General features: G+C 45.4%; 1 protein-coding gene across 1 annotated transcript in view; it reads left to right on the plus strand.

The window, feature by feature from the left end:
• The window catches only part of SETD7 (SET domain containing 7, histone lysine methyltransferase), a 47,348-nt gene that overhangs the window by 18,451 nt on the left and 7,596 nt on the right, over positions 1 to 21,301 (plus strand). Inside the window, exons 3-7 of the mRNA XM_011220883.3 lie at positions 2,411 to 2,612; positions 7,120 to 7,309; positions 12,251 to 12,332; positions 15,023 to 15,140; positions 18,579 to 18,736. Of these exons, the coding sequence (XP_011219185.1) occupies positions 2,411 to 2,612; positions 7,120 to 7,309; positions 12,251 to 12,332; positions 15,023 to 15,140; positions 18,579 to 18,736 (750 nt within the window). The remainder of the gene's footprint in view (positions 1 to 2,410; positions 2,613 to 7,119; positions 7,310 to 12,250; positions 12,333 to 15,022; positions 15,141 to 18,578; positions 18,737 to 21,301) is intronic.

The raw sequence follows: 21,301 nt of genomic DNA on the forward strand, positions 1-21,301 counted from the left end.
AGAGGACGCGGGGAAGGAGTGTGCGGGGCTGCGAACTGCATTTACAGAAACAGGCAGCGGGCCGTGGTTTGCCGGCATCCTCTGGAAGAAAAAGTTAGAAAAAACGGCAGGACCTTTGGCCCCAAACTCAAAAGCTTTTATTTTATTTCCTTGGTGACAGAGGATGTCAAAGCCTTATCTTTTTTCTTGCCCTGGAGGCCCCCCAGTTCGTGGGATAACATGTCCGTTTGGTCATCAGATTTCATCCAAGCTCTCATATAGATTTGCTGAGAGAGCTAAGCTGTTTCCTCAAGCAGGTGCCGAAGAAGAATGCAGTCAGTTTTGTTCTCAGTGCTTTAAGAGTTTGCATTTGTGCACCCTTGTCATTTGGCCTAAGAGGGAAATAGCGATTGGTTGTTAGCGTTATGAGACTAATAAGGATGAGCTCCATTGTAAGGGACGATGGGACAAGCTACTTAGGGGGGAGTATGTGCAAGTCCATAGTGCTGTTTAAGTGGTTTGTAAGACCCATGCCTTGTAGATTTGATCATAACCTGAGACATAGTGGCAGACTGGTGTGTCCGGGGAGAATTCTGCTCAAATATACACAGGAATGTTTTGAATGCTCCTGAGAACTTAGTCAATAGGGTTGCCAGGTTGAGCAAATAGGAATCCAGGGCACTCACTTAACGTGGCATTTCAGATAAGCAACAACAAATATTTTAGGATAAGTGTGTGTTCCACTCAATATTAGGGACCTATTTATGCTAAAAAATTATCTTTTGATTATCTGAAATTCAAACCTAGCTGAGCCTCCTGTATTTTATCTGGCCATCCTAAATGGGAAGATAGGTGAGGAAGTAGTTATTTCGCGCTTATATCATTAGGTCAGTTGATTAGCTATCCTTCCCCAAGGTTGTGTGTGTGTGTGTTTTGTTTGGTTTTTTTTTTTTTTTGGCCATTGGGGGAGTCTAATGACAGTCGAATCTCATTAATTCCAACCTCACTGATACAGAATTTTGATTATTTATGCAAGAGCTCTACTAAGGTGCATTTTACTCTCTTCAGAATTTACTCAGCCTCTTTATCATTGGTAGTTCAAACAAAACTGAAAGAGAGCTATTTATCTCCTTGGGAGCCTACCCGTAGTGTAATTACAATGTGATCAGAGGCTATGGTTATATAGATTGTGCTTTTCATTTAACAATCGTAGATCACTGTGTCATTCAATAAGCAAGACCAGACTTTACCAGGCACAGTCAGGTGCAGCCACCTCAGTCCCCGTGGCCACCTTGGCATCCCATCCATCCACAGTACACAGTGTGTGCCTGCCAGCCCCTCCTGTCATGTTCTCATGCTCTCTAGAACCTCCCGCAATGCTCACTACTTACAAGGCACCCTGTCAATGTTTGTTAGTTGAATTAATGGGTGAGTGCTATCTGCAGATGTTAAAATAAACTGTCATTGTTGCTAAACATCTTACATTTTAAATTTAAAAAATTATTTGAGCTGCTCTTTCCCTTACTCCAAGTTGTAGTACATAGAGGGAATTTTTGCTAAAATTAGTTTCATTGCATAATGGCCTTTGAGAAACTAATCCTGAAAATATATTGGAATTCCAGAAGTGTCCTATGAGGAGGGAGAGACAGGGAGGTTCTTGTAAATTCACCATTAAGGGCACCTCTGTGAGTTTCTTCTGTTGTGGAAGAAGGGTTCTCAACACTATCAGGCTACTAATGATATTAACAAGGTTCAGCCTGCAGTCTTCCTCACTTGCCCCCATTTGCCCTGATCATGTACACACACACACACACACACACGTGCGCACATGCACATACTTAAGTAAATCCCCATATATCATCCAAATAAATGGAAGGGGTTCTTTTGACTGGATATCAATTATGGTTGTCACACATAAATAATACATTAATGGCTTAAATATGTAGATATTTACATTCTAAACCACTGTTATATTATTAAAGACCACTATATACAAGCCATCTGAAAGAGCGTGAGAACCCGGTAAAGTCTGGACCACTGTTGAGGGAGTTAAACATGAGTGGTTTATATGTGCAAAGGGTAACGCCACCATTTCTATTGTCCAGTGTTGGTCAGCATCTTAGCCTTGAAAACATATTCAGAAGAGGCTTGGTTTCAGTTTCCACCTGTGTCTTTGTTCTTCTCTATTTCTGCTAGCAGAGAAAAAGGATGCATAGGAACCGGGAAATTAAGAATGAAATCTCCCTCTGTCCCTAATCCTACCCATATCTTGGGAGTGTTTTTCCTAGCGATGCAGGGAATTCAGGAGATGCCCTGAATACAGGTCAGCATCGAAACAGAGCTGGGCATGCCGTTCCTTGCATGTGATCCTTTCTTTTAAGAGAGTGGAGTCATGGTCTGACTATTTCTTTTGTTCTCCCTTCTCTCACAGCACCCTGGAGGGCTATTATGTGGACGATGCCCTGCAGGGCCAGGGAGTCTACACGTATGAGGACGGGGGTGTTCTCCAGGGCACGTATGTAGACGGAGAGCTGAATGGGCCCGCCCAGGAGTATGACACGGATGGGAGATTGATCTTCAAGGGGCAGTACAAGGATAACATTCGGCATGGAGTCTGCTGGATATACTACCCAGTAAGCCTGGTGACTGTTCGAACGTAACATGTGTTAAGCCAATGCTTTGGCTCCTGGGAATAAAGAGTAAAATGTATCCTCTCTGTTAGAAAGCTGTGAAATTTGAGAGTCACAGGAGCTGAAGCCACAAGCTTCCAAGGTGTACCCCTCACTGTTATTCACTCTCCTCAGATCATTGATCCTCACAGCTACTATTCATTCCTCCTCGGTGTTGTTTCGGAAAGGAACGAGTAGTCATGATTCAAACAAATTGGGACAAAATGGCTTTATTATAAGACTAATAAAGACAAAAATATATGCTTTTTAGAAATATTCTTTTTGGGGGCGCCAGGGTGGCTCAGTTGGTTAAGCATCTGCCTTCGGCTCGGGTCATGGTCCCAGGGTCCTGGGATCGAGTCCCGCATCAGGTTCCCTGCTCAGCGGGGAGTCTGCGTCTCCCTCTGCCTGCCGCTCCCCCTGCTTGTGCTCCCTCTCTCTCAAATAAATAAATAAAATCTTAAAAATATACATATATAGAAATATTCTTTTGGTATATAGAAAGAGATGGTGCAATATTCATGGTTGCTATTAATTTTATTCTGGTTCTCATATAGGAGAACTGATCCAGCAATCTCCCATCTTTTGGGACTTACTGCACTGCTATTACTTGATTTTACAACCTTATTCCCTACTTTATAAGTGATTTATGGCTTATGTTGCCTAAATTAAGGTGATTAAAATTAACTTGCCTTTGAGTATTTGATAACATTTTCCAATATTTCTGGAGTTTACTAGAGCAAAATGATATGGCAAAACCCCTTGGGTTGGGAATTAATTCTCTAATTGTTGTTTGCATTTCAAATATCCCATCTGTTATTAGTGAATTTTCAGAAAATGCGTCAGAAAATCGACCTTAGAAAATATTTTGTCTAATATTTTACTTTGTCCAGGGCACCTTGCTGATTGAGTCAGTAGAGCGTGCAACTCTTGATCTTGGGGCCGTGAGTTCGAGCCCCATGTTGGGTATAGAGCTTACTTAAAAAAAAATAACTAAAAATAATAATAGTAATATTTTATTTTGTCCAGAGCTTAAGTCAAAACACAAGACAATTTTTCTTACTCTGAACCCTATCTTCTTATGATTAAAAAAATGTTAATAAAAACAGATGATCTATTACAAGTGTAATAAGAAAAGTAGCCCCAGTTAAATCTACTTACACATTATCGTTCTTTAAAAGCAAGTTATACTCCAGGAACAGGGCTTACAGAAAGAATACTGTAAAACATTTCTAAAATAATTACCAAAGCAATTACATATCTTCTTGGTAGGCTCTGCGATAGATCAGAAGTCCTTTCGGTTACTACCCATAAGGCAAGCAGGAGGAGTGACGTGGTGGGGGGATTTACCAGCTTAGGAAGACTGAGACTTGTGCTGCCTCGTGAGTAGGCCGGTTGAGCATCTTGCCGCCTGGCACTGGGGATCTGCTGACATGACAGTGAATCATGAAGTCGGAGAAAGTGGAACTCGCTGCGGGAAGCTGCATATAGGAAGGAGGCAAAATAGGGATTACCAGATTCTCCTCCTACCTGTCATCTTACCTGTGACTATGATCAATGAAAACCTCTAGAGGAGATCCAAGATGCAGCAAGGTGAACGGGTCCACTCCACTCAATGTGGTTGGATCTTGACAGCTAAATGGTGCACCTACATTTTAGCCCTGGTGTTAATGATTATCTTATTAAATACCAAGAGAAGACTCTGCCTTAGGAAAGAAGCACTAGGGAGTTCTAAGCTTCCAAAATTAACTTGGCATAACACTTGCTTTATATATGGTATCTGTTGGCAGTTGAAGGGGATAGTCACACCCCTCTTCTCTCTGGATTCAGAATCAACTAAGACACCTATGTCGCTAGGTGTCGGAGATCAAGATACCGGTTTTATTATAATGGCAGTGGGGGATTGGAGATGTGATGTGGACCCAAAGTCAAAATGACTGAACTAAACAGTTGGACCAGCTGCAGATAGAGCTCTAGAAAGCAGGTCTTCCCTGGGGACGTAGGGCCTGCCGGGGGGGAGCTTCCCCAAGGAGAGGACAGGACAGGAGAGGGGAACAGGTGCAGCCTGCAGACACCGACAGCTCCCAGGATAGCGTGAGTGAAAATGTGGCATGACCTCGGGGAGCAGCAGGCTTTATCCTGCTAACCCCCACCCAGTAAAGAGATGGGTGTCAGTGGGTGTCAGACCCTTCCTTCTCACTCATCAAATGAATGATTCCTTCTCCCATGAAGAGGAGCCACCGAGCAGAGGCGAGAAAGCAGCAGCTTCCTCCCCGACACTCCCTGACACAGCAGACAAGGAAGTTTTTGTGATACAGAGTCAAAGCAGGAACGAGAGGAGGGAAAATAATGATTTGCCCTATAGTACTTATAAGCTTACTGTCAGGACAGCTTATTTCTTTCAAAATTTCAACAGTGATGTCACTTGGGTGGCTCAGTTGGTTAAGCGACTGCCTTCAGCTTAGGTCATGATCCCAGGATCCTGGGATCGAGCCCTGCATCGGGCTCTTTGCTCGGCGGGGAGCCTGCCTCTCCCTCTCTTCCCTGCTTGTGCTCTCTCTCACTATCTCTGTCTCTGTCTCTCTCTCTCAAATAAATAAATAAATAAATAATCTTTTTAAGAAATGTATACCTTCTTTTGGAAATAAAAGAAGAATCTCTGCTTTATCATACTAGATAAATACAGTCACCGCCTCCCTGACCAAAAGTTTAAACTACTTAAGGGAAAAAAATGTGAGAGCCTAGAAAGGTAGAATACTGGGCAAATAAGTGGTGACGTTGGCTTGCATTAGTGACGGCATGTTAGAAGCACCAATGCTCGAACACCCTTCAGCTCAGGCATCACCACTGAAAGTGCGGAGGCAGATCTTGCAGAACGTATCATCCCCATTTATGCTGGCTTATTAAGAATTAACTCTGGGAGAGGGGCGCCTGGGTAGCGCAGTCGTTAAGCGCCTGCCTTCGGCTCAGGGCATGATTCCAGCGTTATGGGATCGAGCCCCACATCGGGCTCCTCGGCTGGGAGCCTGCTTCTTCCTCTCCCACTCCCCCTGCTTGTGTTCCCTCTCTCGCTGGCTGTCTCTCTCTGTCCAAATAAATAAATAAAATCTTAAAAAAAAAAAAAAAAAGAATTAACTCTGGGAGGAGAAAGAGCAATCATATAGCTCTAATGCACTTTCTATGTGTTAAAAATGCTGCCAAGTATTTTTCTTTCTATGAAAGCGCTATGGTTCGTTTTTAAATTCATAATCTTTTTTCTGCAAAGAGCAATTAGACTATGGCGAGCTGTAGAAGTCACGAACCTGATGTTATTTATTCCTGCTGTCTCTCAGTAAGCAGCATTTGAGATCACTCATCCTACACCACGCACTTTGACTAGCTGTTTCTAGAACCTTTGAGTTGGAGAAATAACCAAGCTTTTAGAAGATGTCATGGCATTACTATTGTTATATTGAACCCACAAAGGTCTCAGATTTTCAGTTGTACCCAAAAGACCCTCTGCATGGGGGTGATGGGGGAGGAAACATCGTTTACACCCTAGATTCAATTGTTGTTTGATTATTTATTAGATTACTTTTTGGTAATCCCAGTTCAATTCAAAAAGCATTTACGGATCATCTACCATGTCCCTAGCACTTTCCAGGATACAGCATTACATCAGAGCCTCTGCCCTAAAGTATTCAATGACCCTTAAGAGTGAAAGCAAGTGACAGTTAAGCAGGAAACACAGCTGGCTTCTCTCCTGGAAAGAGACAGAAGGGAGCAGTAAATAAAGACAAGAGGGAAGAAAGAGCTGATGGGGAAGAGAACAGAATTTAGTTGATTTTTTTTTCACTTTTCCTTGTGTAATGCCATAGAAAGTGACGGTGTAGGATTCTCAGAAAGGCAGTGTCCAGAAGTCCTTTTGTTTATCTCCTAGAACATGCAGACAGTTCTCTTTACTCATGCACGCTAAATTAATTCTTAAATACACTTGAACTAAAGATTTGCTTAGTGGACCAGAAATCCAAAATCCAACCTGGAGAAGTGAGATGGCATGCATAGTGGGTAAAACTGTCCTGCTGCAGATCCTCTCAGCACATTGAATATGGGCCCACACTTTAACACAGAGTTACGTTTCCTTTAACTGTTTTTTTGTAACTAGTATTACAAATACAGTGCGTTTGCTTCTTAGATAACGAACCAAAATAGAGTGTCAGTAACTTGTCAGGATTATAAAGTGGGGTCAGTCTCTGACTCCCTACATCAAGCTTCTATGCTTCTATGTGTATAACTTCTAGCAGCTTATTTGTATGGGGCCGGGTGGGGAGGAAGGCATCATGTTTTCCTCACTCACATGAAAGCTTTGAGTTCTTCAGTGGTTATGTTAGCGCTATCAACGATGGCAGTACACAAGAAAACTTCCTTGAAGTTGTGTCATGTGGATAAATACTACATATAATATTTTCTGGCTTTTGGCTTCTCCTATCAGGATGGAGGCAGCCTTGTGGGAGAAGTAAATGAAGACGGGGAGATGACTGGAGAGAAGATAGCCTATGTGTACCCTGATGAGAGGACGGCACTTTATGGAAAATTCATTGATGGAGAGATGATAGAGGGAAAACTGGCTACCCTTATGTCCACTGAAGAAGGAAGGCCTCACTTCGAGCTGATGCCGGGAAGTAAGTTGGCTCTGCTTCAGATGGCTTGCTCCAATTCCAAAGCAGGTTGTTAGGGCATATTTGAGAGAAATTAATTTCTTTGTGTAGTCCACTTTAATCACGTATTAATCAGCCTTGCTGCATAACAGACACGTCAACACCTCAAATGCAGGTCTGCTGACGAGCTGTCCTCCAGCTGGGCTGGGCTGGGCTGGGCTGGACATGGTTGGACTTGAGGCTTCTTGCTTATTATGCCTTATAGGTCTTAATTCTGGGGCCCAGTCTGAAAGGACTTTGGTGACCTGGGTCAAGATTTTTCCCAAGTGGGTCCCAAGAAGCCAGAGCATGAGCAGACACCCATGTACGTCTGAAAGCTGAGCTTGAAATGGACACAGTGTCACTTTCAGCCACTTTTCATTGGTCAAAGCAGGTTACACAACCAAGCCAAGTATCAATGAGATGGGGAAATAGATAGCATGCGTTTCAGTAGTGGATGCTAAAAAGTCACATGATGAAGGCATAGCTATGTAATTCTAATACGGAGAAGAGGTGAAGAAATGACGGCAGTAATTCAATGAATCACAAAAGGTTAGAGCTCAGAAAAAAACTGAAATACAGTTGAATGACATTAAAGAATCAAATTAGGTGGATCTCCAGGTTGATACCAGTTATAAAGCTGATCCGGCCTGAGCTCTGATTGGGGAAGATAAATGCATGTGGGCATCCACTGCCTTCAGAGCCCAGCGTCCTCACGGGGCACCTGCTGGGTACTTGAGTAAGCCCAGTGGAATCCATCTTAGAAAAAAACAGTATGGCATCCTAAGCATTTTTTCCTGTGTATAAAATCATTTATTGTAGAAAGTCTGGAAAAAAGGAAAAAAACCCAAGATTTTATATTTTGGGCAGCATAACAAAAGAAATCTGTTTTGAATTGGTCTGGTTCCTTGAAAGCAAGATAAGCGTGTGCGTCCAATCTAAGTTACGGAGAAAAACGTAGAGAAGGTAATAAATCTCTGCATTAATAATCCTGAATTAATATTTAGCTATTTTATGATCTGAAGGAGAATCTCCAGAGGAGAACGTCCAAAAATAGGAAATCTAGAATTTCCATGTAGGTCCAACTTGGTTGTTTTAAATGTCTCAGTTTTTGTTTTTTTGAAGTTAAAAATTGAGGCAGCCTAAATGCAATGTGGGATCCTGGGTTGGATCCTGGAATGGAAAGAAGGCATTAGTGGAAAAACTGGTGAAATCTGACTGAAGTCTGAAGTTTAGTCAATAGTAATAGATCTATGTTGGTTTCTTATTTTTGACAAACATACGACATCACATAAGATGTTACCGTTACGAGAAACTGTGAGGAGTATTGGGGTGCTCTCTACTCTCTTTGCAACTTTCCTGTAAATTTAAGATCATTCCAAAATGAAGTTTTTCTTTTAAGTGAAACAGCAATCTCTGCACTCCAGATTCTACTCTCTGTGCTCTTCGCATAAGTTCTGAGCAGAGACAGTGCTCCCGTGTTGAGAAGTGAGGGGCCCCGGGCCAGGGGAGGATCCCAGTGGGCGATGCCCATCTTAAAACTTCAGAAGTGGCAGCATGTTTTAGTGGCGAGAGCCGTGAACTTGAGAGTCACCTGATTTGAGTTTCAGCTTCAGCATTGACCCTAGTGTGGTCTTGGGCAAGTTATTTATCCCTTCGGAACCTGCTTCTTCATCATCAAAGACAGATGCTGACACCCACTATAACAACAGCATAAGGGAAGTTACTGTTCTCTTTACGTTCTTCTTGGTGTGAGTAAGCAACAGATTTTGGGAAGCGAGGGTGATAATTCGCAAAGGGTTACTTTTCTTAGAACTCCTGGTTGTGGGGCGCCTGGGTGGCTCAGTCAGTTAAGCATCAGCTTTAGGCTCAGGTCCTGATCCCAGGGTCCTGGGATCCAGCCCCATCGGGCTCCCTGCTCAGTGGGGAGTCTGCTTCTCCTTCTGTCCCTTCCCCCCTCCTGCTCGTGTTCTCTCTTACGCTCTCTCTCTGTCTTCTCAAATAGGTAAATAAAATCTTAAAAAGAAAAAAAAAAACAAAAGAACTCGTTGTAAATAATGAACACCTTCTTCACCTTAACTTAAGGCCATAAGAAAGGTAGGGAGGAGGCACGTGATTCTCGGTAAGATTCTGGCAGGCCTGTTAATTTGAGGACATGTCGAGCAGTTTGGGTTTCACAGGGCCAGGAAGCACGGCTGCTTCGGATGGCCGGGGGGTGGGGGTACCCAGATCTTGGGTGTTGGGCGCTTCTCGCCTACCCCGCACCCCCTCTCAGTTACAGGGAGTGAGCTGCGGACCAGGTCCGATGGGGCCGCTCGGCCGTCTGGTCCAGTGTGGGGAGGAGGAGGAAAACGTAATGCAAATATCTCATGGCAAGTACGCCCCCCACCTGCCCCTCACACCCTTTCTGTTTATGCCTCTGGAACCACAGACTGCTCTACTTACCCACTCACTGCGTGCTGATTCCTCATCAGGGCTCAGGTTGGACTTGCTTCTTGCCTCATGTCTTCACCTCTCCCCAGAGGAACTCCTTTCTCTGGTAGTTCCTGTGTCGTCCTTAAGGCTTGGCTCACTTCTTAGAACTGATGTCTGTCGAGGGAATGAATGAATTCTGGTCAACGGGCATAGTATAAATTACAGAGGAGAGGAGGAGGAGTAAATGGTGTGCTCCGTTTGCCCGGAGAATTGGCCGGGGTGGGAAAACAGGACAGGGCAGCGTGTGGTGGACAAGATGGCCTCAGCCCCTTGAGAGCAGCTGGAGATGTTCTCCTGTTGGCATCCGCACCATCCCCAACACGGGGCTTTCCATGGAGCTGGCACTTGGTACATTTATGATGAAAGGTTTAGTCTAAGGAAGGGAGGGGGAAGTTCAGAGGAGCTTTTCTGCACAATAGAACATGTATTCACAGAAAAGTTTGGTTGGAAAGCGTGGGTTCTTTCTTTTTTCAGCTAAGCTCCTTTAATGGATTGTGCATTGGTCCATTACCAGTTTGCTCTCAGATGCATTTCTCGTCCTTCTCCCGCCCTGCTTTTATTGCGGGGGGCTTCTCCCCCTTGCAGACCACATTTCCTAGGCTCTTGTGCGTGGGGTTCTGTCTGGGTTTGGCCCCAGGGAGCCACTGGCCAGGGCCACGGAGAGGGAAGGCATCAGGAAGGCACTCTCTGTGTCCAGCAGCGTCTCCATCAGGGGCCTGTCTCCCGATTCCATCTCCCCCTGCATTCCAGCTTCCCTGGGTGGGTACCCCAGCCCTAGAGCCCGAGACACACCACCTGCTCCTTCATCCCTCTGCCTTAGGGTTACATGGCTGCCAGCTCCTGCCAGTTTCTGGGCTCCTCACCCGTCCCTTCGGCTTCTCAGTTTCTCTGTGCTCCATATAACCAATTCCCTGAGTGAAATTCTCTCTTTGAAATACGCTAATGGGGCGCCTGGGTAGCGCTTTCGGCTCAGGGCGTGATCCCGGCGTTTGGGGATCAAGTCCCACATCAGGCTCCTCCTCTGGGAGCCTGCTTCTTCCTCTCCCACTCCCCTGCTGTGTTCCCTCTCTCGCTGGCTGTCTCTCTGTCACATAAATAAATAAATAAATCTTTAAAAAAAAAAAAAAAGAAAGAAAGAAATACGCTAATGATCTATTTCCTGGCTAGATACTGACTGATCTGGATTGCTTTTAGTTTGAGACACTGATTGGGGTTTTGTGATTGTACCAAACAAACAAAAACCAGAAGGAGGACCTGGTAACCTCTGAGGAATTGCTTAATGGGATGATTTATGATGCCTTAGTGACTTAAAGAATTTACTTTGCAGGAGTAAGCGCTTCGTTTCTAAAATGTGTTTCTTTACTATTAGGCATTAGAGCATTGGATATCTTCATTGTGCTCTGGGAGGATTCTCGAAGGCTAATCCATTGCAGAGAACCAATGTTAATTCTTGAACAGTTATGTACCTTAGTTTCTAGAATAAATTACTGATTGGCTTCTGAACCACTTTAATAGAAATAAGAAGACTTCTTTTTGCTTTATCAAAAGCAGTTCTGTTCTTAATTCTGGTGAGGCGAATGTTTATTTTTAGTGAAGGGGACAATTGCCAGGGCTGGCTGGTTGGACTTTACAGCCTGTGTCTAGTAGGAAGAAAACCACAAGAAAAAATTAAAACCATCATCTAACCCGATCTGACCAGAGAGATCTCAAAATTTCATGACAAAGCAAGTTCTTGATTAAAAAATTTTAATTACACAAGCATTTTGTAAACCATTTGAATAAAGAAAATTCAAGGGGCGCCTGGGTGGCACAGTGGTTAAGCGTCTGCCTTCGGCTCAGGGCGTGATCCCGGCGTTGCGGGATCGAGCCCCACATCAGGCTCCTCCTCTATGAGCCTGCTTCTTCCTCTCCCACTCCCCCTGCTTGTGTTCCCTCTCTCGCTGGCTGTCTCTATCTCTGTCAAATAAATAAATAAAATCTTAAAAAAAAAAATTCAAAAGCAAAAATGGGATTTCAAGAGATATGTCTGATGGCTCTTCATTAAGACCTAAAAATAAAACTCAAAAGCAAATCTAAAAACCGTTCATTTATATTGAAGAATTTATTCTAGTCGGTGTAACTTGAATAACATTTTTCATTATTTAACTCCTGCTTTAAAAACTCTCTCCTAGGGGCGCCTGGGTGGCACAGCGGTTAAGCATCTGCCTTTGGCTCAGGGCGTGATCCCGGCGTTATGGGATCGAGCCCCATATCAGGCTCCTCCGCTAGGAGCCTGCTTCTTCCTCTCCCACTCCCCCTGCTTGTGTTCCCTCTCTCGCTGGCTGTCTCTATCTCTGTCGAATAAATAAATAAAATCTAAAACAATAAATAAATTAAATAAATAAATAAATAAAATAAAAACTCTCTCCTAGCTCGGTAATCTCTAGATTGAGATTTTCTCTTGCTTTTCAGGTTCGGTGTACCACTTTGATAAGTCGACGTCATCTTGCATTTCTACCAGTGCTCTTCTTCCGGATCCATATGAATCAGAGAGGTAACTTTTTTCCTTGTGGTTTGAACAGCATTGTTTATGGGAAGTTAAATAACACTCATGGTGGGAGCTAATCCTCCTTTGTAGTCCTCTGAGCAGAAGAAAATATTCATACATTCTGAGGAAGAGTGTTTTTATGCTTCTGTAGACGGTGTGCCTGTGAGCGAGTTTCCCCACCCATAAAGCGCAGAGCGGTCATGTGTCGGCTCCAGAAGGAAACTTCTACATCCAGAGAGCCCGCTATGCCCTGCCTCGACGTCCCCTTTCTTGGGCCCCTGGTGCAGTTGATCCTGCAGCCACATGCTGGCCTCTAGGGGAGCATTCCGTGCTCCTTCCAACTCTAGCCTGGGCAGGCACCGGAATGCCTCCTTTACTCAGCCAGCTGATGGGGGGCTGGAACACCAGGCGTGTTCTTGATTCATGAAAGAAAGACTAGAAGAAGCATTAAAAGCTTCCAGCTTACAAATGACAAGCTTCTGATTCTATAAGCTCCCTCCCCCAAGTGTCAAGTCCCGTTCCATTCGATCTTCTCGAAACTCCAGCTCTCCGTGGTTGGTGGGGCTCTCGCTGGTCCTCGGCCCGAGAGTCTTATCCCCTAGCAACCTGCCTGTGGTGTGAGGAAGAGAGCCAACTGCAGTCGCTTTTCTCTCTGCCTCACTCCTTGTAAGCAGGGCTTCCACTCACTTTCTGTTCTGATCCCATCTGAAGAATCAGCCTCTTCCCTGGTTGAACTGACACAGCTCACACCACAATGTCACAATGAATGAATGGCCTCTTTCTTGATACAGAGCTCTGGTCCATTTACAAAGGGAAGGGTTCGGTCTCTTGGTAACCCCGAAACACAGCAGCGCGATAATCCTGTGTCTCGGTCTTTTTTGTTACTGTCGTGATGAGGCTGTGTAAGGATGCCCTCAAAACTCACAGTGAACTCGCAGTGAACGCACGCGTTTTATTTTACACTCGTGGTTCTCTGGGCTACCTGGGGCTCAGCCACTTTTGGCTGGGCTCTCCTTGGTGCCACTTGGCTCAGCTGGACTCCAGATTGCAAGTCGGGTTCAGGTCTGTTTCATATGTCGAGCAACTAAGTCCCCTGGGGCATCTTCTTCCTGCAGAGAGGAGTGGGAATTCAAGGAGGCCAAGCCTCTTCCCACCTGAGACCTGGCCCGCAGTCCCCCTGCCCGTGTTCAGGTAGCAGAATAGATCCCACAGCCCAGCCCGGAGGGATCCAGGCACGGGGGTACACCATCTCCCCACTCCGAAGGAGGCGCCACAAGGTCACGGGGCAAAGGAGCAGGACGTATAATTCTACCACAGGGTGGGAGGAGAGACTTGGAAGCAATAATTCGGTCCTCTAGTCTACAAAATAAGCATAAGATCCATGTAACAAAGATTAAAGATGACCGGTTCCACCAGACCCGTGACATCCCAGTGCCCAAAGAACTGAAATCGTTGTTGATGGGCCATGTACTCTCTTATTAAATCCAGTTCGATAATCATGAGTGCTGTTTTCCTGTAAATCCAGGGATTGGCAAACTCTTTCTGTAAAGAGCCACGTTGTCCCTATTTTAGGGTTTGTGGGTCTCTATTGCAACTGCTCAGGTCTGCTTTTGTCACCCCAAAGTGGCAATAGACAATACGCAATAAATAGGTGTGGCTGTGTTCCAGAAAATTTTATTTACAAAATGCCCAGCTGCCAGGTGTGGGCCTGGGGCCATAGTTACTAGACCCGTTATAAACTCTTTGGTTGGGAATTGCTTATTTGGTATGTTTTATTGTTTGTCACTCTTTCGTGTGAAAGGTTCATCTTGGGGCTTAATTAAAACAGTCTTTCCCTCCTATTTGGCATTGACAAACTTGGGTATAGCTTTAATAACTTTGGAAATGTTTTACTTGTCCTGGAAGACTGTGAAAATACTCATTAACTAAAAACATAAACTTTAAAAAAACCTGCTATCAAACATTGAGTTGTTTATGAATACAGTGAAACCTTGAACAGCACAGAGGTTGGGCCACCTACCCCTACCCCTACCCCATGCAGTTGAAAATGCACATGTAACTTTTGACTCCCCAAAAACTGAACTACTAAGAGCTTACTGTTGACGGGAAGCCTCACCAATAACATCAAGAGTTGATTAACACATATTTTGTTAATGATATGTATTGTACACTGTATTCTTACAATAAAGTCAGCTAGACAAAAGAAAATATTATTAAGAAAATCATAAGGGGGGCACCTATCTGGCTCAGTCAGTAGAATGTGCAACTCTTGATCTCAGGGCTGTGAGTTGGAGCCCCACGTTGGGTGGAGAGATTACTTAAAAATAAAACCTGAAAAAAAAAAGAGAAAGTCATGAGGAAGAGGAAAGGACATTTTCAATACTGTAAAAAATCCACATATAAATGGACCTGCACAGTTCACACCCATGTTGTTCAGGGGTCAACTGTATATCTGACCCCCATGTTAGCAGATTTTAAACACCACTCTTAATACATTCGTGAGTACTAGTTCTTCAGTCTCCAGTGCCAAACACTGTGGTTTAACTTCTCATCCTCCCTCCCCTCCTTCCTCAGTGGATCACTGTGAACTAACTAATGCTTTGGATTCAGTAGCCATACTGATATTTTGGTGGTTGATATAAAGAGTGACATATCAAAGTAAAAGAATCATTGTTTGGCCCTTTTTTTCCACTTAGGGTTTATGTTGCTGACTCTCTCATTTCCAGTGCTGGAGAAGGACTATTTTCAAAGGTAGCGGTGGGACCTAATACTGTTATGTCTTTCTATAATGGAGTCCGGATTACACACCAAGAGGTGAGTGGGGTTGAAGTGGAGAATCAGCTTGATTGGTTACAGGGCTTGGTTTCCAACACTCTTAATCTTCCTGTTAGCCCCTTTTCTTTAGTATTCTCTAGAAATATGAAGGAATGAACAGGGGTTTTTTGTAAAATTGATGGGATATTGTCCTATAGCAGTGTTCAGATTTCTGTAGCAAAAATACCATCCACTGGGGGTGCCTGGGTGGCTCAGTTGGTTAAGCATCTGCCTTTGGCTCAGGTCATGATCCCAGAGTCCTAGGATCGAGCCCCCCATCGGGCTCCCTGCTCAGTGGGGAGTCTGCTTCTCCCTTTGCCCTTCTCCTCTGCTCCTGCTCGTTCTCTCTCTCTCCTCTCTAAGTGTCCCTCTCTCTCAAATAAATAAATAAAATCTTTTTTAAAAAAATACCATACACTGGGTGGCCTGTAAACAACAGAAATTAATTCTCACAGTTCTGGAAGCTGAACGCCCAACATCAACATGTCAGCAGATGTGGTGTCTGGTCAGAAACCACTTCCTGGTTCATAAATGGCTCTCTTCTCATTGCAGCCTCACATGGTGAGAGTGACAGGGGAACTCTCTGGGGTCTCTTTCACAGCTACTTTATAGAAAGTGGAATGGTGCCCATTGATGAGACAGCAATTGCTTTGTACCATACTACCCCCAGTGTCTGAAAAAAATTGAGATCCAACTGGATCCTGTCAGTAATTAATTTATGATCTTGCGCAGGGCACTTTAAAGGAAGGCCCCCTCCTTCTGTTTGTGCAAAAGTCGCACAGTAGCCTACATCCAGCCAGGAAGGGTTCTATTGTCCAAGAAACTGAAAATAAGTTAAAGAATAATCACCTCTTGCCTTTAAAATACAATCTTTGATATGTTTTCCAGAATTCATAGGTGTTTTTGGTTTTGCTTCTTCAAGTCACCATTAACTTCCTTACATGTCCGCTGAAGGGCACAAAGTCCGCTGCTTGACCCCAGCTTGTAGTCTCCACCTGGGCTCACTTGCATTCAGCGTAGGGGACTTGGGCTTATTGCTCATATCCTTCATTCATGTACTTCCCCTTTTCACTTACGGCTATGGAATGCTACGGGGGAATGCCGGGAAATAATCAAGTTTTTGCCCATTCAGAGCTGTTGTACAGACAAAGATGGCTTGGCGTTCACACTGAGCCATGGCTCGGCACGCAGTATCCCCTGGTGATGGCCAGACCTCTGCGTCCGTAATCCTGACAGTCCAGGAAATTCAGCATATGAGAGGTGGCTCGGGCTACTGATATACTATCTGTTTATTCTATTTTACAGATAAAAAAACTGAAGCCCAGAGTGGGTGAGCCATTTGTCCTAGGTCACAAATACAGTGACTAGCAGAGTTCAAGCTGGATTTCAAATAGCAGAATCTGGCTTCTGGTGAAACTTACCACATGCTGTCGTTTGGAAATGAATGAGGCACCCTCCTTGCCTTCATGAAGTTTGGATTCTCTTGGGGAGGGGCGCCTGGGTGTTGCAGTCTGTTGGACTCTTGATTTTGGCTCAGGTCCTGATGTCGGTGTTGTGGGGTCAAGCCCTGCATCGGGCTCCGTGCTTAGTGAGGAGCCTGCTGGAGACTCTCTCTCCCTCTCCCTCTGCTCCTCCCCCTGTGCTCTCTCTCTAAAGTAATAAATAAATCTTTAAAGCTGTTGGGGAGATATGAAAAACACAGCTAGTGACAACGTAAGGTAGATAGTACCAAGTATCACATATCAGCATGGTGTAACAGGGCTGGAATATTAAGATCCGTGAAGATTTTTTTCACTTAAATCACTGCTGTATCCTCCACACCTAGAACAGGGCCTGGCATATGATAGGCACTCAGTAAATGTTTGTTGAGTGAATGTCAGATACAAATAACAGCATAATTGTAGTTTAGGGGCAGGAGAGGCAGTATACCTCTGAGAGTCAACAGTTCTACATAAAAATGTGATCGTAGGGGGGCACCTGGGTGGCACAGCGGTTAAGCATCTGCCTTCAGCTCAGGGTGTGATCCCTGTGCTCTGGGATCAAGTCCCGCATCAGGCTCCTCCGCTATGAGCCTGCTTCTTCCTCTCCCACTCCCCCTGCTTGTGTTCCCTCTCTCGCTGGCTGTTTCTATCTCTGTCGAATAAATAAATAAAATCTTAAAAAAAAAAAAAAGTGATCGTAGGGGACGCCTGGGTGGCTCAGTTGGTTAAGCATCTGACTCTTGGTTTCGGCTCAGGTCATGATCTCAGGGTTGTGGGATCGAGCCCCGTGTGGGGCTCCATGCTCAGCAGGAAGTCTGCTCGTCCCTCTCCCTCCGCTCCTTCCCCTGCTTGCTCTCTCTCTCTAAAATAATAAAATCTTCTAAAAAATTCTTTTTAATGTAATCCTATTTGCTCCAAGAAATTGCTGTGCTGACATGAGCAGATCCTGGGCTGTGGGTGGAGTGGGGCAGTGGGCTGGAGAAGGGAAGCGTGTTGGTGCCCTGCAGAGAGAGAGCTGTTGTAGCTCAGAAAGCACACTGGTGACGGTGACACCATCCGCTGGTCCCACTGATCGCCCATTTGTAACAAAGGTAAAGAACTCGCTGAAGCACAATTTTGCTTTCTTCAGAGTTCCGGTTCCCTTTGATGTTCTTTCTTGTGTATTTCTTTTGCCTCGTCTCCTTCCCAGTAGGGCTTCCAGGGATTTGGGGCTTGGTCAGAGAAGCAGATCTGGCCACAGGACACAGTAACACACACCAGGCTTCACTGACACGGGGCTGCGCTTGGACAGGGAGGCAAGAGAGGGGATGTCCTGCCGGCCTGAGATGGTCCAGAGGGCTGTGGCACAGGGGCCACCGTCTGGAGCAGGAGGAGGGCAGGGAACTCCCAGGGAAGAGAGGGTCAGAGCGGGGGCTGACGTGTCTACGGTACGTGTGGCACAGTGAGGAGTCTCTGGGCCAGAGAGCTCCCAAGGACAGAGGCGGAATGGGGGCTTTGTGGTGCTGGGCTTTATCTAATCTGCCAGCAGATGTGGGGTCAGGTGTCCCGGGGAAAGCAGTCGCTAAAACCCCGCTTTGTTTGGGCTATTTGCACAACAGCTGGATGTGTAAAAGTTTGAGTTTGGTGCTGGAGCGCTTTTGAGGTTAACAGGTCTGAGCCCCCAGTGAAGAAATAAACAACCTAGGGACATCTGGTTCCACTTTTGTGTGTCGTTGTAAGGGACTTTAAGTCCTTTTTTTCATATAAGAGGAGGAAGAATCCGCACGTAGTAGGTTGAGCTGCTCGGTGCTGCCCACCAACGGCTTCCGCGCCAGCGATGCGCGGAGGGATGCCTTGGGTTCTTCTCACGTACGTAGCGCTCGCACCGCGAAACGTAAGAAGTGAGTTAACGTTGCTGATGTTCTCGGAGATCTGGGGAGAAGGGCCCTCTCTAACGTTCGCTTTCTGGTTTTCTCAGGTGGACAGCAGGGACTGGGCCCTTAATGGGAATACCCTCTCCCTCGACGAAGACACGGTCATCGATGTGCCTGAGCCGCACAACCACGTGTCCAAGTACTGTGCCTCCTTGGGACACAAGGCAAACCACTCCTTCACGCCAAACTGCGTCTACGATATGTGAGTATGACGCCGAGCTGCGAGGGTGGGTCTGGGCGCCACCTGCCGGGGCCCTGCGACTGCCAAGGGCACGTCCCAGCCGGCACCCTGCCCCCGGTGAAGGCCGCGCCCTCCGGGGTCCTGAGGCTCGTCTCCCAGAGGCCTCGCGGTGATGACTTGACACTCAGAATCTGAATTCTGGCCTCTTCCCTGGCCTTGGCCGCTCAGAGACAGCAAAGTGCTTTGAAGAGTAGAAATACTATGGGAATGAGACACTTTCTAGTTGCTGTTTCGTCAGTGCTTTTTTGTCCTTCAGTTGTCTCACTCTGGAAAATGACGCATAGTGTTATTTGAAATATTAGAAAAATTAAAATTACTCTGGGCAGTGGGAACTAGTGAACGCTTTCATGTTGGGAAAGGAAGGAGGAAAATAAAATGCCAAGCCTAGAACACAAGGTCTTGGTGTTGGAAGAGACTGATGAAATCAGAGTCCCTGTTACTTGACACTAAAGAGGAAAGAAATACTGTTACGTGCTACAGCGTGGATGAGCCCTGGAAACATTATGCTAAGTGCAAGAAGCCAGCCACATACGACCCCATAGTGTATGATTCTATTGATCTGACTTGTCCATTACAGTGAAATTCACAGAGACAGAGTACAGATCAGTGGTGGCCCAGGGCCCTGGGGGAGTGGAGGGAAATGGGGTTGATGGCTAATGAGTATGGGATTTCTTTTGAGGGTAGCACAGTGTACTAAAATTAGATAGTGGTGGGGCGCCTGGGTGGCACAGCGGTTAAGCGTCTGCCTTCGGCTCAGGGCGTGATCCCAGCGTTATGGGATCGAGCCCCACATCGGGCTCTTCTGCTATGAGCCTGCTTCTTCCTCTCCCACTCCCCCTGCTTGTGTTCCCTCTCTCGCTGGCTGTCTCTATCTCTGTCAAATAAATAAATAAAATCTTTAAAAAAAATAAATAAATAAAATAAAATAAAATAAAATTAGATAGTGGTGATGGTTGCCCACCTGAAACCCACTGAATTTTATGCTTCAAATGGGTGAATTTTAGGGTATATGAATTGCATCTCAGTGAAGCTGTCATTTTGAAAAGTCAAATAGCCCTACCTCTCAGAGTTTGAGCCTCCCCTTCCAATAGCTCGCTGAACCTTTTCTTGTAAACCTCCATTGAGGGGGAGCTTACTGTTACCCACGAAGGCAGCTATCTGGACAAACTGAAATAGGTATTATGAAATCAGCTTTTGTGCTCTGATGATTAAAATGTTCTCTCTATGGAATCCAAATGGGTTTCCCTGTAACATCCAGCCCTTTGCCCTAATTATTTCCCTATGCACTATGCCAATCTCTCTTAGACATAGTAGCCCTACAGATATCTTAGAAGCTTTCATATGCCTCCTGAATGTTCTCCTTCCAAAGTCAAGCATCTCTGACTATTCCTTGAAGAGTATAGTTGGCATTCCTTGGACCATCGTCATTGATCTTAGCTCAGCCAGAAAATGCCTATTCCCCCTGGGAGCCAGGCGGCTGCGTGCCACCTTTTCTGCTCAGTCCAGCTCGCAGTCCCCCCATCTATTGCTTGTTAACAGAAGCAGGATCCGATCATGTGCATTTAATCTGTAGGAAGATTGCCAGGAGTTGACTGTCCTTCCTTGCATCCCTGAGACGGCTTGGAAATTGTCCTGGCAGTGACTTGCTCTCCTTGGCAGCCAGGACCAAGTACTGCAATACTTCTGTTTAAAGGGCAGGTAGAAATGGCAAAGGACATGTGTCATGTGAAATGAAACTGACACTGTTATTAACTCCAAGGCTTTCGTGGCCAATGTGAATTAGGCCAAAGCATCGTTCCAAGCTGCAGGCGGCTTCCCAACAATCTTCTAAAACAGTGGTAACCAACAGTAACAAATGCTGCCGAGACTACTCTTTAAAAACAAATGAGTTCTGTGATTTCACGGCAAGGACAAGGTTTTTCTCACCAAAAAGAAGAGCGCACAGGAGACAAGGGAGGGAACCATTTGTGCAAAATCAAGTCAGAGACTCCTCAGGGTTATTTCCTTCAAGCCCAATGTGAACGATTAGTTATTTGGGGTAATGGGAAGACTACCTGAGAAATAATAAATACAGAATTCAGATACTGATTCATGGCATTCATTTGCTTCTAAAATTTTTGGTATTATTATACACACTTAACATCAGCCAAACAATATCCCTGTATAAGCTGCGGTCCTGTACAAAATGCCAAATGGACAAGCAGACACCAACTACTGCCCTGGTTGTCAATGTAGGTGACATGTCGCCGAGGGCCCAAGCCACTGGGTGCAGGGAGGTTTCCTTTGTCCACTAATCGTGCTGCTGGCACTGACTGAGCACTTTAGGCTGGTGCCACGCTAACGACTTCTCATGAATTCGCTCACTCAGTCCTCCCAGGACCCGTTATCTGTTCCCCGCCCCTCCCCATCACAGACCAGAAACGTGGACCTCTCAGCCCCAGTGGCTAAGTGTCCATAAGCATTGTGCCCCCCTGCTGCCAGGGAGAATCGGCACCTGAAATGGAATTCTTTCTTTTCAGTCTGTCC

This window comes from Ailuropoda melanoleuca, chromosome 5, assembly GCF_002007445.2.
Source record: "Ailuropoda melanoleuca isolate Jingjing chromosome 5, ASM200744v2, whole genome shotgun sequence".
In the NCBI taxonomy this organism is placed as follows: Eukaryota; Metazoa; Chordata; class Mammalia; order Carnivora; family Ursidae; genus Ailuropoda; species Ailuropoda melanoleuca.